General features: G+C 43.3%; 1 protein-coding gene across 2 annotated transcripts in view; it reads left to right on the top strand.

The window, feature by feature from the left end:
* HYOU1 (hypoxia up-regulated 1) overlaps positions 1–17,161 on the top strand; it is a 275,150-nt gene that overhangs the window by 30,702 nt on the left and 227,287 nt on the right. For both annotated transcript variants that reach the window (XR_011201534.1, XM_069224805.1), the window contains exon 5: positions 7,010–7,164. Coding sequence is in view for 1 of the 2 variants with exons in the window: in XM_069224805.1 (XP_069080906.1) it covers positions 7,010–7,164 (155 nt within the window). In the remaining variant the exon portion in view is untranslated. The remainder of the gene's footprint in view (positions 1–7,009; positions 7,165–17,161) is intronic.

Genomic DNA, 17,161 nt, shown 5'->3' with positions numbered 1-17,161 from the left:
CAGCCTTTCTTGGAGCAGGTCCGCTGTCCTCGGGAGTTTCTTGTCTTTTCGAAGCAGGGGCAGTCCTCAGAGGATGTCGAGGTCGCTGGTCCCTTTGGAAGGCGTCGCTGGAGCAGGATCTTTGGAAGGCAGGAGACAGGCCGGTGAGTTTCTGGAGCCAAGGCAGTTGTCGTCTTCTGGTCTTCCTCTGCAGGGGTTTTCAGCTAGGCAGTCCTTCTTCTTGTAGTTGCAGGAATCTAATTTTCTAGGGTTCAGGGTAGCCCTTAAATACTAAATTTAAGGGCGTGTTTAGGTCTGGGGGGTTAGTAGCCAATGGCTACTAGCCCTGAGGGTGGGTACACCCTCTTTGTGCCTCCTCCCAAGGGGAGGGGGTCACAATCCTAACCCTATTGGGGGAATCCTCCATCTGCAAGATGGAGGATCTCTAAAAGTCAGAGTCACCTCAGCTCAGGACACCTTAGGGGCTGTCCTGACTGGCCAGTGACTCCTCCTTGTTTTTCTCATTATTTTCTCCGGCCTTGCCGCCAAAAGTGGGGCCTGGCCGGAGGGGGCGGGCAACTCCACTAGCTGGAGTGTCCTGCTGGGTTGGCACAAAGGAGGTGAGCCTTTGAGGCTCACCGCCAGGTGTGACAATTCCTGCCTGGGGGAGGTGTTAGCATCTCCAACCAGTGCAGGCTTTGTTACTGGCCTCAGAGTGACAAAGGCACTCTCCCCATGGGGCCAGCAACATGTCTCGGTTTGTGGCAGGCTGCTAAAACTAGTCAGCCTACACAGATAGTCGGTTAAGTTTCAGGGGGCACCTCTAAGGTGCCCTCTGGGGTGTATTTTACAATAAAATGTACACTGGCATCAGTGTGCATTTATTGTGCTGAGAAGTTTGATACCAAACTTCCCAGTTTTCAGTGTAGCCATTATGGTGCTGTGGAGTTCGTGTTTGACAGACTCCCAGACCATATACTCTTATGGCTACCCTGCACTTACAATGTCTAAGGTTTTGTTTAGACACTGTAGGGGTACCATGCTCATGCACTGGTACCCTCACCTATGGTATAGTGCACCCTGCCTTAGGGCTGTAAGGCCTGCTAGAGGGGTGGCTTACCTATACTGCATAGGCAGTGAGAGGCTGGCATGGCACCCTGAGGGGAGTGCCATGTCGACTTACTCGTTTTGTCCTCACTAGCACACACAAGCTGGCAAGCAGTGTGTCTGTGCTGAGTGAGAGGTCTCCAGGGTGGCATAAGACATGCTGCAGCCCTTAGAGACCTTCCTTGGCATCAGGGCCCTTGGTACTAGAAGTACCAGTTACAAGGGACTTATCTGGATGCCAGGGTCTGCCAATTGTGGATACAAAAGTACAGGTTAGGGAAAGAACACTGGTGCTGGGGCCTGGTTAGCAGGCCTCAGCACACTTCCAATTGTAAACATAGCATCAGCAAAGGCAAAAAGTCAGGGGGCAACCATGCCAAGGAGGCATTTCCTTACACTGTCCAAATCTTCCTCCTCTTTCCCTTGTGAAGAAACATTTTTCTCCCTCTTTTCCTTCCTTCCTGCATCTGTGGCTGGCCCAGATTCACTTGTTTATTATCTTGCTTGTTCACTTTCCTGCCGCCCTTCTTTCTGTCTAGCCCTCACTTCCTGTACATCTCCCACAAGCTTTTGATATCTGTCCCATCAATCTGCTCCATGTTGACACCATCCTTCAGTAATGCCATAAACATGTCTCTCCTTGATACTCTGTTATTATCTGCGCAACCCCCAGACCTAGAGGCTGTCTCAGGTTTTGTCCAGTCTCCAAGCTCTCCTAACTTGCGAACTGCCTCCAGCACATTTTTCAAAGCCTGCCCTTTCAGAATAATTAGGAGGGTCGTTATTACCTGCTTGTAAACTGGAGCAAGGCAAATAATTTTATTTCACACTGACACAGAGAGCGGTCCATCTAACAGACTGTGAACATCACCCAGGAAAATAGCAGTTTTCATTCCCTCTTCCTTAATTCTGTGCATTGCATCTCTTAAAGTGTACCAGGGCTTGTCATTTTGTGGCCAACCTGATTCTGTAGGATACCTATGATTACACCCCATGACTACTAGCTGCAGAAGGGTGATCTGTTGGTTACCCTAATAACCCCTAAACTGATCCTGTATTATGGGGTCAGTGCTAAGAGTACAAAACATAGGAGCATCACTTATAGCTAACATCACATTACTCCAGAGCCTCCTGTATCAAATAACTGCACCATCCATGTCAGTAATATTTCCCCAGATCTCTGCTTGCATCTTTCTACATCCTCATTCACTTCTTTCTGAGTGTACTCTTCAAGCTGGTGCATCTCAATCCCTCCCAGGCTTTTGTGGAGTGCCCTGGATTTTCAGTCTACATATTGGCTGTGCACGAACCACTTTCTGTTCGTCTGGCTCAAGCTGGCCCCCACTATTATTATTAATTATTATTATTATTAACTCATCACTGGAATCTGAAAAATCGGTTGAGTCCCAATTATTTCCGTCCCAGATTTCGGAATCCCAATTTAACCCTGCTTTGCCATTAGCTAAATGAACTTTCTTTTGTTGACTCTACCCCTCTGTTCCTGATGCCTGTATTGGGCGACTCTGACAGATGACTTCTCGGCGACGGATTGATAATAATCTGCTTTATTTTGCAATAGTTTATTCTGACAGAACAGCATGGTTATATTATTTTTAGCTTCAACTAGCTGCCTCACTAATTGCTGGTTTTCTTGTTCCAGCTGCATATATCTTTCATGCGTTTTTCTATAAGTAGATAACATGATCCAGCCCCGTCTGCCTAAAATAGATAAATCACATTCCTGTTCCAGAGGTACTACCTGTAAACACAGTGAAACCATTTTTGGCTTGGCATCGCTAAGACATCCGTCCCAGATTTAGCATAATCCTGCTCCACAAGACTATTCATTTACAAAAACATCATAGTGTGATTTTTTTTTTTTTCTTTTTTTTTTCCCATCCTGATATCTCATTTTGAACATGGGGAAACCACCTTTGACTTTTTGCCAAACATTTTTCACTTTTAAATCTTTCACCTCGTATCCTGCCGACTATGCCAAATTGTTCTACTTTGCTTCAAACTAAGAGGGACCGAGGCTAAAGAATGCAGGACTCTTTGTCTGAGTAATGAATTTATTAAGGCACTTCCCAGGGTTCAAACCTAAGTATACAACGTGAGCACTTCAATTGAATGCTGCAAAACAGGTGCAGCTACTAAAAGAATCACAGAAGTTGAATAATAATACTTAAAGAAAATGCAATATATCAAAAATAAATATGTATGCAGTGAATATATGAATATTTATGCATGCACACAGTAAAGCTAGATAATTGAGAATTAAAAATACATTACCATGGGGGGTTGAATCCAACATCATCCTTATCTTTGCCAACGTCAAGATTTAGAACCTTGGGCTGCTGAGACTGGAGGAATTTCCCCAATGGGACTCTGATTTTTCCTGAGCAATGCGCCCACCCTCAGAAATGAGTTTTTTCTACCTCCGCGCCGAGCATCCCCACCTTCTACACTTTAAAAAAAGCTTAAAAGGAATGTTCTGGTTGGAAGCACGGGTACTGCTGCAGAAAACTACAGGAGCTGTGTGAGAATGATCATTTTGGCTATTGAGGCTCTCCATATAAGCAACATGGGGCAAGCGCGTCCAACAGCTCAGGGACTGGCACATCAATGTCAGGGCCCTACCATGATTGCTATCCAGGTGAACCGGCTGGTGTAATACACATTGACCCCGAGATATCAAAGTCTTGTAGCGCCATGGCATTTGTCGGGGCTCTAGCCCCAGCCAGCCATTCATTGCATTCCACCCTGTGCAGGGGGAAGATACAAGGCTCCATACCCCCACCCCCCAATTGATCTTAAAGCTCGTCACCTCACCAAATTGTTCTAATTAGTCATGCAAAGCCGGAAGTGTGTGCACATGATCTTGTATGTACAAACGGACGCCATCCGCGTCGAAGGAGACCGTGTGCCAGTCTGTGCCCACAAGTGCCCCTCCCAACCCCCAACTCAGGCCCCCTAGCTTCTAACAATGTGGCAATGGCCAGCATGAAAATTATGAGTGACTGGGAGTGTAACTGATAAGTACCTCTCCCTATTCCAAACTTGCGCGGTACTTGTTGACCCGTTCACACCTTGACTCGTGTCTCCGTGTAAAGCAGTTTGACCCACCTAAGGAACTTAGGAGTCATCCCTAGGATCTTCAATACTAGCATCAAACAGGACCACCTAAGGGTGACAAACGATTTCTCAAAATCTAAGGCGCCTGCCACTGGGAGGTCCACATTCTCCTTTAGGGTGCCCATGAAGGTACACAACTGATGTGTATTGTAAAAAGTCACCTGTTGAGGAATAAACTGACATTGGGCAGGGTGAACTAGTGACCAAAGCAATGGGAGCAACCTTTTGGCAAGTACCTTGCTTAAATTTTAAAAACCATGTTTAACATGGATTATAAAAATTATGAGCTCCCTTCGAGGGGATCCCTGCCAGACTTTGGTAACAGTACCATGATGGCCTTTCATAGTGAATCTGTCCATACATCTCAATGATGTGCCATTTCTTGCTGTGCTTGTGTTCCGGTTCAGAGAGGACCTGGCCAGGCAGTTCAGACTGGACTGTTCCCATGAGGAGCGAGTCAAGACTGATTTGCATATGACTGGGTCCAAACAGAGGTGACATGGTGGGCAAATAACAATGGATTGGGATGCGGCCTGAGCGATTATCAGTGGCAGAGATTAATTCAAGCATTCCATCCATCACCTTGTTGTTTTTGCATTAGTTAAAGGTAGGCGGTTTTTGATTCCTGGATTGCGATACTAGATGTGATACATAGTAGTTGTATCTGCACTACCTACGCTAACAAGAGATTCTTGGGAGGTGTCCCAGCTATACCCACCATATCAGTTTTGGTAATGTCCCCTTATTTTTTAATCTTTGTTGTATCAAATGCTGATAATATAATACCTTGATAATCCCCTTTCTTCTTTTCATTATTAATCAATACCTTCAATTTGTTTATACTGGTAGTCACTTGGTTGTACTGTAAGTGTGCGACATGTGCAAATTGACTTTCATTTTTTCCATTTTGTAAAAAGATAACACAAAAAGCAGTGCAGTTTTATTGCAGGAGTAATGGCATAGTGTAGGAACATATGGCTTAATTTTGCCCATCCAAAGTATTGGTGCTGCATATGTTGCACGTTTGTGTAGGAGAGAAAGGCCTTTGAATTTCTCTTGCTTCCACAGGAAGCCAGAGAATGCTTCACTTTGCTACTGAAATGTAACCCTCATTTCCTTAGTCTGAATGGCAAGTTGGTTCCCAAGTTTTTATATTTTTATTTTTTATTTTTTTATTTTGCAGTAGTGCCAGTCTTCCCTTGGTAATACCTAGATCAGTGGTTCTTAACCTTTTGACTTCTAGGGACCCCCCCTGAACCATTTTTGGAATCCGGCGACCACCACCGAGCATTACTGGAAGCAGGGGACCCCGGACTAAACACTGTCGATGATTTGAACCACAAAACAATACACACAATACAGAAACAAGCATTCATTAAATACATATTCAAACGCTAACACATTTTATTTAATTTGCAAACAGATATAAACAAATAACATTTTTTTTAATTTTAATAGGAAGGTTGGACCTCTTCTAAATTCAATTGAAGCCACACATCGTCCATAATATATTCAGTTTGATGCCCTTGCACTACTGGCACGAATCAGTCTGAGGATGCTAGTTTAATTTTTAGCCTTCATTTTCAAATTCCTTGACATTTACAGTATGTTATCAAATTTTCAATTGTGCATTTAGCCACTTTATTGAAGTACACTTTATTAATCTGTTAATATTGTTTAATTTTCTTAGCAGTCCAGCCCCCCTGAGAAGGATTCGCGGTCCCTCAGTGGTCCCCAAACCACAGGTTGGGAACCACTGACCTAGATATAGTGTTGCAATAATTCTAAACCAAACAATGGCTCTCATAGGTACGGTTCAATACTTGTAGTAATGTATTGGTTTCTACCATGCTGGAACTGTGTTTACATTGTTAGATGATAGTCTGCCAAACATTATATATATTTTTTATTTTTGTACTTTGACTCTTAGCTGTCATTAAGCTGGAGCAAGTTATTGTCATCTGTGATTTCATTTCTTGGAGATATGTTAGAATGTGTGTGTGTTTTTTTTTTTTTCCTTGCTTGCTTCTATGAGAATTAATGTATCATCAGAATTTTAGGAAGTGTTTTCTGATAATGCTTAGAGTTTTCAAATAAATAGCATGAGGTGACCTCCTAGGTGTCCTGATGGGCAAAAAGCACTGCCGAAGCTTAAGGACCTAGTTGTACCATTTAACTGATTTTTTAAAAATAATTTGTCCTCTGATGTATTGGCCACAGCAGTTGTCATTGAAACTTTGAACCAGCATTGTATGGTTCACTGTGTCGAAGGCCTTGGAGACATCTAAGAGTAGTAGTATTTTCCACCTGTCCTTCATGTGTGGGAGATTGTCCTGCCTATTGGGACACCTATCCCATGAACAGTCCTGAATCCTGACTAATTATCAATTCTTAGTATGATGTGATAAATCATTGAGGTATAGTTTACTAATTATTAGCAGTTCTTCTGTTGACTGGTAGTTATTAGGACCAAGAGGAATGAGTTAATTGTAGACTGATCATCAGGATGAATAGATTAATAGAGTCCCTTAATACCCCATTTATTATGCTCATTTAGTCTGGAATTGAATGTTTCTGTTCTGACTAAAGTCTTTCTTAAAACTTGGTGCATGTCAACTCAAGTGAATGTTAGTGTGTGCCTCCTTTACCTTCCTAACTGAACAGTGCTATGGATTAGTGCACCACGTCTAAATCTTTCATTACTTATTACTCTAGGCTCACATTTAGTGTCACTGCAGAGATGCTTTAGCGTATTGTGAGTTGTTCATGCACATTGTGTCCTCTGTAGGCAATGAAGAATCCGAAGGTGACTTTCCGCTACTTCCAGGATCTCCTTGGGAAGAAAGCAGACAACCCGCAGGTGGATGTGTACCGTGCAAGGTTCCCAGAACATGAACTAGTTAAAGATGAGCGCAGAGGAACCGTGCTGTTTAAGCTTTCGGAGTAAGTGATGCTATGATGATGAGATTGGGAGTAGGGTTTGGGTGGTTTATGGTGAGACCACTTGGAGGGCAGAGATAGCTCACCAAGATCTTCATGAGGGTCAGTAGGATGAGGCAGCAAATTGTGTCTCAGGGTGCACCTCAATTATTTGTGCAAGCAGAAGTGTTTTTAGTCTTTCACCCATCCGCCATCCGTGACTCTTGGTAATCTGTTCCAAACATTTGGGAACACTTAGGGATGCATAAGAGGGGAAGTTGCCAGGATGCACCCCAGAGCATTTGCTGTTTGGTTGCTGGTACTATGGTGCTTTGAAGAGGCTTCTCAAGTGTTTGCTTTGGAAACTAGGTACAACTGGTGGGTATAACTAGTAGTCATGCAGAGGGACCTTTGCCCCAACATGTTTAAGAGCTGAGCAGTCTTGTCCTGTTACTTGCTTGAGACGTGTGTTTTCTCACTCGGTGAACGAGACAGTCGTGAACTCACTGAACATACAGTCATTGAATGGCCTAAGTGATATTGGAGCTTGGTGCTAATGCCAAGGAACACGCAAAGAAAGCCTCTCTTTTTGATGTTGGCTACTGGACTCTGATCCCACTCTGTGAGTGTTGACAACATAACCTATAGTCATGAATATATGGCTTTTTACCTGTACCTCTAACCAGTTAGGCTTACATGTACCCTCCATGTAAAGTCTGTGCAGGGGCGTCCTTCACTTTCATGAAAAGTGCCTAAACTCACTCATGTACGTCAGTGTGAAGTTTCTTGTATGCCCTCATTGGTTAAATGGTGGAGTCCATTGGACTCTGTGTTCACTGTAGTGGATTGTTTACTTTTTGTGAGACCCCCAATATCTGTACGGGATACTGTGGCATGCACATGCATTCTCCAAGTGGATCTATTAGTTATCTGCCAGCCTAAGCATCTGTACTCTATGGTGTATGTAAGGAGATGGTGGTGTTGATGTCTCTGAGCTTCAGATCTCTGAAGTAAGGCTGTGTATTTGTAGAAGCCTACATCACTACAACACCATCTTTATGTATGCACCCTCCAGCATAGGCACTGTTAGACCTGTCAGCTTTAGGTTGGTCTTTCCTCAAACCTTTTGCCTACTTGCCTCCATCTTTTTGCTGAATCTTTTTGTTGGTCTTAGATCTCTGAGCATTTTACCACTGCTGACCAGCGCTAAAGTGCGTGTGCTTCTCCCCTGAACATGGTAACATTGGTATACACACAATTGGCACATTTAGGTTAATTGTGTCTTGTGAAGAGGTATACTATATACCCAGGGCCTGTAAATTAAATGCTACTAGTGGGCCTGTAGCACTGCTTGTGCCATCCACACAAGTAGCCCTTTAACATGTCTCAGTCCTGCCACTGCATAGCTTGTCTCTTCAGTTGTACTGCTACTTCAACTTGGCACATAACCCACACTGGCGCTTATTGCTACTAGCGCTAAAACTCTTTATTATTAAAAATAAATAAATCCATAACTCGTTTTGGTCCAAATTTCTTCATAAAATAGTCTTTTTCTAAGCTGGTGTGGAGGTTTTTTTTAGTGTGTTTTCATTGTGTTATTGTATGTGTTGCGCAAATAATTTACAAATTGCCTCTTTAGATAAGCCTGACTGCTCTGTGTCAAGCTACCAGGAGGTAGGCACAGGTTATCTTTTATTGTGTATCTCACTTAGCTAGACTAGGATTGTGGTTGCTGTCTGTGTCGGGGGCCTCCTCTGACAGCCAAAAACCTAATTTCTAACACACTGAATAAAGTATATTTCTGTGCCCAGCTAAAGGAAGTCTGATTAGTTTCTTATTTGTGTGTGTGTGTGTGTGTTTTGTTTGAGAGAGAGAATAACAGTTGTTTGACTTACTTCCTGGTTTTGTTTTCTGATCACTTCAGGCTGACCTTTTTTACAGATTGTTTTTATCTGATCTGAGACATAAGCACAGGGCTGAATGGAGGTGAGGCTTGACTGCTTCTCAGCAGACAGATTGGACCCCCCCAACCCCAAGAGCAGGGAATAGGGGACCATACTGGTGGGGCCAGTGTGGACTTGAAGGCAGAGGGATAAGCAGAAGACAGCAATGGAAGAAGAACTTGGTATGAATGAGACGTACAGTATTAAGGACTGAGAAGAAGTGAGGGATGGGATATTAGAAAGATGAGATTTCATGATGGTATCTCTGCACCCAAGCACTACGATAGAATAGCACACAAGTAGTTTCCTGTGATGCAATCCTCAAGTGAAATGTAATGCGGTGTAATTTCAGTAGACATAATAATTTTTCAAAGAAGAGGTTTAAGGACTTGGGAAATCACACCTCTTTATCATTATAAAATGGTGGAAAATCTAATTGTACAATTCCCTACCCCAAAACTACAAAACAAATTGCCTTTGTTGTTTGGAGATGGCCAACGAGAGCACTTTTAGCTAGTCTCCTGCAGCATTGAAGTCAACACCTCCCTCATTCATGTTACATGAGTTGATCATATCATGATCCGCTCACCAACCCTCCCTGTTCTGTCCTGACCACCACCCACCATGCTTCCCCCCCCCCCCCCCACCCCCCCCCCCCCCCCTTTCATAATTAGATCATTGGAGGAACACCTTGAGGTTTCGCTAGTGCAGATGACCTGATTGGACAGCATTGGTCATCGGGGAAGATGAGCACTGGCTTCCTCAACCAGTACCTTATTCATTGTTTTGTACTGTGCCACCAAGGAGGGTGTGTACTTAAAAAAAAAAAAAAAAAAAAAAAGACATGGGAGAGCTAGAAGTAGGATTGCTGTATGCAGCACCATAATTCCTCCAGACTGTACCCAAGTCTGAGAGCGTCTGCTGTTCAGCCTTGCTAGAAGTGGTGGAAGATCAGTAGAACTTAGCTGTCTACACAAAATGCTGGTGTGCCCTTGCCAGGAGGGAGTGATCTGCTCCGTAGATTAGTCCTGTTGCTTGAGGTACTCCACCATTTTCTTGTAGGTGTAGAGTTACCTTTGCAAGTCCTTCAGGAGAAGCAACAGAGCATGAGGCTGTCTGGGTCAAAGAGTGAATCCTTTGCCTGTAGCCATCTGTAATAGTGAGCTGGTTCAGCCCTTGATTCTCATGGGTGCCTTCGATGTAGTTGCAGTTATAAAGTGCTTTGTACCCCTACTTGGTACCAGAGCACATATACTGAATAGTAACATGATACTCCATGGGAGTGCTATTGTTGTAGGAGTATGTGTAGATCATGTCCCAATGATTGATGTCTTGCTCACGAGCCAGTTGTGCTGCTGAACATTCAGTCTTCCCATACCTGAGGCTGGAATTGAAAGGAGTGAGGGATAGGGAATTCAACTATTAAAGCAGGTGTATGGGTCAGTAAGTGGCCTGTATGTACCTTGTGGCTTCTGTGGGGATTATTTTCTTATGTGTAAATATCAGACAAAGTTTAACCCATGTCTCCACAAGTGTCAATCTGGGTGTGAGCAAGTGGAGGTCATGTGAGAATTGATGTGGTCATATCCGGCAGATGCCTCCCATCTGAGAGTGGTCTGGATTGTACGTTTTGAACCACTTTAAACACAAGTAACCTTTTGAGCTGCAAACGTCCATTGATTTATAGTATTAGTTCTGGCTTTCACACAGAAATGAGAGGAGCAACCCATGAATGTGCTTTGTGCCTTGTCATGGAGTCATATGGAGAAACAATCTCCTAGGTGTGCCACAGACCAACCCAACAAGTGAGTCCTAAACAGATTAAATTAACAATAGTTGTTTATTAAATTACTCTATAACCTGGTTATGGTTAATGCAAATGTGGGCCGCACTAGGAATATATATTTTCTTTTAAAGTTGGTCTTGTAAATCCATCATGTATGACTCTTTTCAACTCATTCTAAATTGCATTTTACTGTAATTTTTTGTTTGTGGTATGTAAATTAGTCCATGAGTGTCTTCAGCTTTCTGAAGTTGAGGCACAGCCAGAGGAAGCGTGGCTTGTTGGTGCCGAAGGAGGATTTGGTCGCCTTAGCAGTATTTCAGGTTGCACTTCATGCCGTTTGTGCTGTTTACATCAAGTTTACAAAAAGTTCAGAAAATGTTTATTCAGTCAAGGTTAAATCACTTACATATCGTAGTTATTATTGTACTTCATGCTGGTGGTGCTATACAAACGTGAATATCTGATATTGTGCGGTCATCCTTTGGGAGTTTTGAGGAATCTCAGGCTGGGCCTTGCACCTTTGGCAGGAGGAGAATTTCTGTTGATTCTGGAATCAATGAAATTGGTTTAAAGCCCTTGTGTTTTCAGAGAGATCTCCATTTAAAGCTTCAATCAGGTGTCTCTGTCATAGGGTTCCCCTGTGCTATTTTAATGTGCCCCCCAGCTATGTGGGCACCCCTACTGCCAGAAGAGCACCTTTGTGATAGGTAGATTAGTATGAGGTAGTCTCACCTCACACTAGCACCTTAACCAACCCCAGTTCCTAAGGTTGTCTAGTGGCTACTGGACTCAGACTCCACTATCCCACCCTACACCCCTGGACACTTGGCTGCTATATTTGGCAAACATGAGAAGACCAAAGAAACACATTTTTACATCCCAATAAGAAAGGATGCTTGGGATTTATGGTTCAAAGTTCTCAAAAAGGATAAAATAAGCTAAATGGCCCAGTGTTAAACAAAAGTATACCGCTTATCACTTAGGAGTTAAAAACACATCTGGGTCAGAAGGTGCTGGCGACTTCTAGATTTTGAATCTGGTTTCTATTTTAAAGTGTAAAGAAACTCCTTTCATTAAGAAAGGAACTGTATGGACAGTGATATTATTCCCTCTTATTTTGGGGGATGGGTGGGTGGTGTGTGTGTGATACATATAAAATGTTCGATGGCATGTGTAGCTGCGGATACACATGCACTATGCATTATGCCGCCATCTAGTGTTGGGCTCGGAGTGTTACAAGTTGTGTTTCTTCGAAGAAGTCTTTTCAGAGTCACGGATCAAGTGACTCCTCCACTCGGTCATACTGCGCAAGGGCATCAACTCCATTTTTTGATTTTCTTTCTGCTGTCTGGTTCGGACGTGTATCCTCTCGCTCCGAGATCTCGAATTGGAAGCTTCAGAAAACTCACTCAATCGTCGGTATTGTTTCGATTGTGTTTCCACCTAGCCTCGAACCGATGGTACCGTCTGAATCTAGTTTTTTGCCCTTCTGGGTGCGTGCGCATGACTGGGGCCTGTTCGGGCCCACCTCGTGGAAGCCTGATGGACCGGACTCTATTTTGATTTTTGTCCTCTGTGCCATGCAAAATTTCCCTACACAGACCAACACCTTGTCTGTAATCTGTGTTTTTCTCCCGATCACAAAGAAAAAGATTGTGAGGCTTGTCGATTGTTTCGATCCAAGAAGACCCTGTGTGATTGGAGAGCCAGAAGGTTAGAAATGGCTTCAAAGAGTACAGAACATCTTGACATCATGGAAGAGGAACAGGCGCAGACAGCGGTCTCCTTCCGAGACACCAACTCCGAGCAAGAATCTGAAGAAGATAGGCCTATCACTGCTGGACAGCATGTGAGTACGTCTGCCCCTATGCCCGCATATAAAATCCCAACGAAGGCCTTGGGTACACCACTGCCAGAGGGCCATGGTCTGACCTGAAAAAAGACTGTCGACCAAACTTCGGTTCGGTGCCGAAAAAGGCCACTCCTCTGTCGACATCGGAGTTGAGTAAATCTGTAAAGAGTTCTGCCTCGGACTCGAGTAAGAGACTCCTTGGAGTCGAAGCTTTGACACCCTGCTTCGGAGCTGAAACAATAGACTCCATTTTCCAGACCGAAAAAGATTCCATCTTCAGAGCCGGAAAAATCTTCTTATTCAGAAGAGCAAGGACTTTCGAGTCACCTCAGAGTTCGAAATCACTGCAGGAGCAATCTTATAGACCTTCTGATGAGGACACTGAGATTCAGCCTATCCTTAAAGTTATGTATGAAAGACCATCCGGGATTCACATCCGCAAAGAGACTGGCAGAATAGTTACTGCCTCTGCAAACCAAAAGGAAGCTGGCCTTTCAGGAACAATTAGACACTGCACAACCACCAGCAAAAATGTATAAACAGAAGGAGAAGCCAGCACCTGCCCTTATTTCTCCCCCTCAGTCACCACTGCTTTCCTTTTCATCTCCACCCACTAGCCCACCACATTTTACCTTCACCAACACATTCACAGTATTCACATGGTGATACAGTGGACGCTTGGGATCTATACGACCCAGATCCTATTCCTGACAATGACCCTGATTTATACCCCTCCAAGCCTTCTGCAACAGAGAACGCTACTGCACACACGCGGGTTGTTTCCAGGGCAGCTGCTTACCATGGGGTGCTTGTGCACACTGAACCCCCTAGAAGAGGATTTCCTGTTTAACACTCTATCCTCCACCCACTCTAGATATCAGTGCCTTCCTATGTTACCTGGTATGGGTAAACATGCAGATACATTTTTTAGTAAGCCAGTCAAAGCTAGAGTAATTACTCCGTGTATTGACAAAAAATACAAACCTGCTCCTACAGACCCTGATTAGATCACGCACCAAGTTCCTCCAGACTCAGTGGTACTGAGTGCTGCTGAAAGAGGGCTAATAGCCAATCATGAAGGGATGCTCCTCCCCCTGATAAGGAAAGTAGAAAATTTGATGCTGCTGGCAAAAGAGTGGCCACACAGGCGGCCGACCAATGGAGAATTGTAAACTCGCAAGCCCTGCTAGCGAGATACGATAGAGCCCACTGGGAGGAGATGCAAGAACTCCTACAGCACCTCCCAAAGGAACAACAGAAAAAAGCACAGCAGATTTTAGAGGATGATCAGGGTATAAGCAATAATCAGATACGGTCTGCCCTTGATGCTGCAGCCAGAAGTGTCAATACTGCCATTACTATAAGAAGACCTGCATGGCTACGTTCTTCTGGTTTTAAACCAGAAATCCAGCCAGCAGTGCTCAACATGCCCTTTGATAAAAAGCATTTGTTTGGCCCTGAAGTTGATACGGCCATAGAAAAACTGAGGAAAGACTCCGACACTGCCAAAGCAATGGGAGCATTATACACACACAGGCAACAGTTTAGAGGAGGATTCAAGCCACAATCTACTGAGGCTTCTGCCTCCCAGGCAAAACAAGGACAACAGCAGCAGCAATATCAAAGAGGGGTATTTTAGAGGGTCTTACAGAAGCCAATATTTTAGAAACAGAGGCAAGTTCCAAACCTCAAAACAAGCCACTACACCATCTAAACAGTGACTTATTTACCATCCCTCAACCCCACACCTCTCCTGTGGGGAGGGGGGGGGGGGGAACTGCAGCAATTCCACTCTCATTGGCAAAACATCACCACAGACCATTGGGTGTTGTCAATTATCCTCAATGGCTATTGCCTAGAATTGACTTCTACCCCTCCAGACATTCCTCCACGTTACCACAGGCTGTCCCCAGAACACAATGTTTTTTCTTACAACAAGAAGTGCAATCGCTACTACTAAAGCAACCAATAGAATTGGTCCCACATTCTCAACAAGGAACAGGCGTATACTCCCTATACTTCCTTATTCCCAAAAAGGATGGCACTCTCAGGCTCATCCTAGACCTCAGATCTCTAAATCTATAAATCCTGTCAGAACACTTTGACATGGTAACTCTGCAGGACATCATTCCACTACTACAAAAACAAGATTACGTGACTGCATTAGACCTCAAAGATGCGTATTTCCATATACCCATCCATCCAGCGCACAGAAAATGGGTCAGGTTTGTCATAGCAGGAAAAAATTATCAGTTCAAAGTTCTACCATTCGGCATAACAGCAGCTCCAAGGGTATTCACAAAATGTCTAGCGGTAGTAGCAGCCTACCTAAGAAGGAAACACATACATGTCTTTCCATATCTAGACGATTGGCTAATAAAATCAAGCAGTTTTTTACAATGTCAACAGCACACTCAATACGTAATAGAGACCCTACATAGAGTAGGGATCACTCTCAACTAACAAATCTCATCCTCGGCCAGCACAGGTACAACCTTACCTAGTTGCTATTTTTAAATATGCAAAAAGCCCTAGCATACCCAAATACACAAAGGATAGAAGCTTTCCAAAATCTCATACCACAAATACGGCCAAATCAACAATACGCTAAGATTAATCATGAGAATCCTAGGAATGATGGCATCCTGCATAGCAGTAGTACCACATGCAAGACTCAACATGAGGACACTACAACAGTGCCTCTCGCAACAATAATCTCAAGCACAGGGTAAATTGCAACATCTAATGTTGTTGGACCGCCAAACGCGCAAGTCCCTTCAAAGGTGGAATCTCAGAAATGTAATGAAGAGTCGGTCATTTCAAGACCCTGTGCCTCAGACCACAATAACAGGTGCATCAATGATAGGTTGGGGAGCTCGTCTCAACAAACTTACCATTCAAGGGGAATGGGATTCAAAACAGAGAAATTTTCACATAAACCATTTAGAATTATTAGCTGTGTTCCTTGCCCTAAAAGCGTTTCAACCCCTTCTCAAACACAAGATTGTTCTGATAAAACAGACAATATGACGACCATGTATTACCTGAAAAAACAAGGCGGGACACATTTGTCTCAACTGTCCCATTTAGCCGAGACAGTATGGAAATTTGCAATTCACAATCAAATTAATCTATTAGCAGAATACATTCCAGGAATACACAATCAGCTGGCGGATCTCCTAAGCAGGACCCACCAACAGACACATCAATGGGAGATTCACTTTCAGGTACTTCAAAAGTACTTTCAGTAATGGGGAACACCGGAAATAGACTTATTTAAAACAAGCAAAAACACAAAATGCCAAAACTTCACATCCAGACACCCACACCCTCTATCCATGCTCTATGGATCAACTGGTCCGGGATATTTGCTTACGCTTTTCCCCCTCTCCCACTACGTCCCTTTCTGGTCAACAAACTACGTAGGACATCTCTCACCATGATACTCATAGCCCCAACATGGGCACGACAATATTGGTACACTACACTTCTAGATCTGTCAGTAGTACCTCAGTCCAAACTTCCAAACAGGACGAATTTGTAAACAGAAAACAAAGGTCAAATCAGGCATCCAAACCCCTGTGCTCTCAACTTAGCGATTTGGCTCCTAAAGTCATAGAATTTGGATACCTAAAACTTCCATTAGAATGCATGGAAGTGCTCAGGGAGGCATGTAAACTTACCACTAGACAATGTTATGCTAACAAATGGAAAATATTTGTTTATTACTATCAATCTAAAAATACTGATCCACTTACAGCATCAATACAAGATATAGTATGCTATCTATTGCAGAAATCAAATCTAGCTTTCTCATCCATTAAAATCCCTCTTACTGCAATATGAGCATACTTGTAGATTTTTCAACACACATCTCTATTCAGAGTTCCAGTTATAAAAGCCTTCATTGAAGGATTAAAATGTATTATTCCAACTAGAACGCCACCTGTTCCTACTTGGAATCTAAATATCATACTCATTAGACTCGTGGGACGACCTTTTGAACCCATGCATTCTTGTGAGATTCAATTTTTGACATGGAAGGTCGCCTTCCTAGTAGCTATTACTTCATTGTGAAGTGTCGGCGAAATTCAAGCATTCACTCTTGAACCTTTTCTCCAAGTGCACAAACATAAATTTGTACTTAAAACAAATCCCAAATTTCTGCCAAACGTGGTATCACCTTTTCACATAAACCAAACAGTGGAATTGCCAGTCTTCTTTCCACAGCCAGACTCAGTTGCAGAAAGAGCCCTTCATACTCTTGACCTCAAAGTAGCTCTAATGTACTATGTAGATAGAACTAAGGAATTTAGAAAAACAAAACAACTTTTTGTTGCTTTTCAACAACCACTTAAAGGGAATCCTATCTCTAAACAAGAATTAGCAAGATGGATTGTTAAATGCATACAAACATGTTACATTAAGGCAAAAAGACAA

This window comes from Pleurodeles waltl, chromosome 3_1, assembly GCF_031143425.1.
Source record: "Pleurodeles waltl isolate 20211129_DDA chromosome 3_1, aPleWal1.hap1.20221129, whole genome shotgun sequence".
NCBI classification, from domain to species: domain Eukaryota; kingdom Metazoa; phylum Chordata; class Amphibia; order Caudata; family Salamandridae; genus Pleurodeles; species Pleurodeles waltl.
This window is presented reverse-complemented; position numbering and strand designations above follow the sequence as displayed.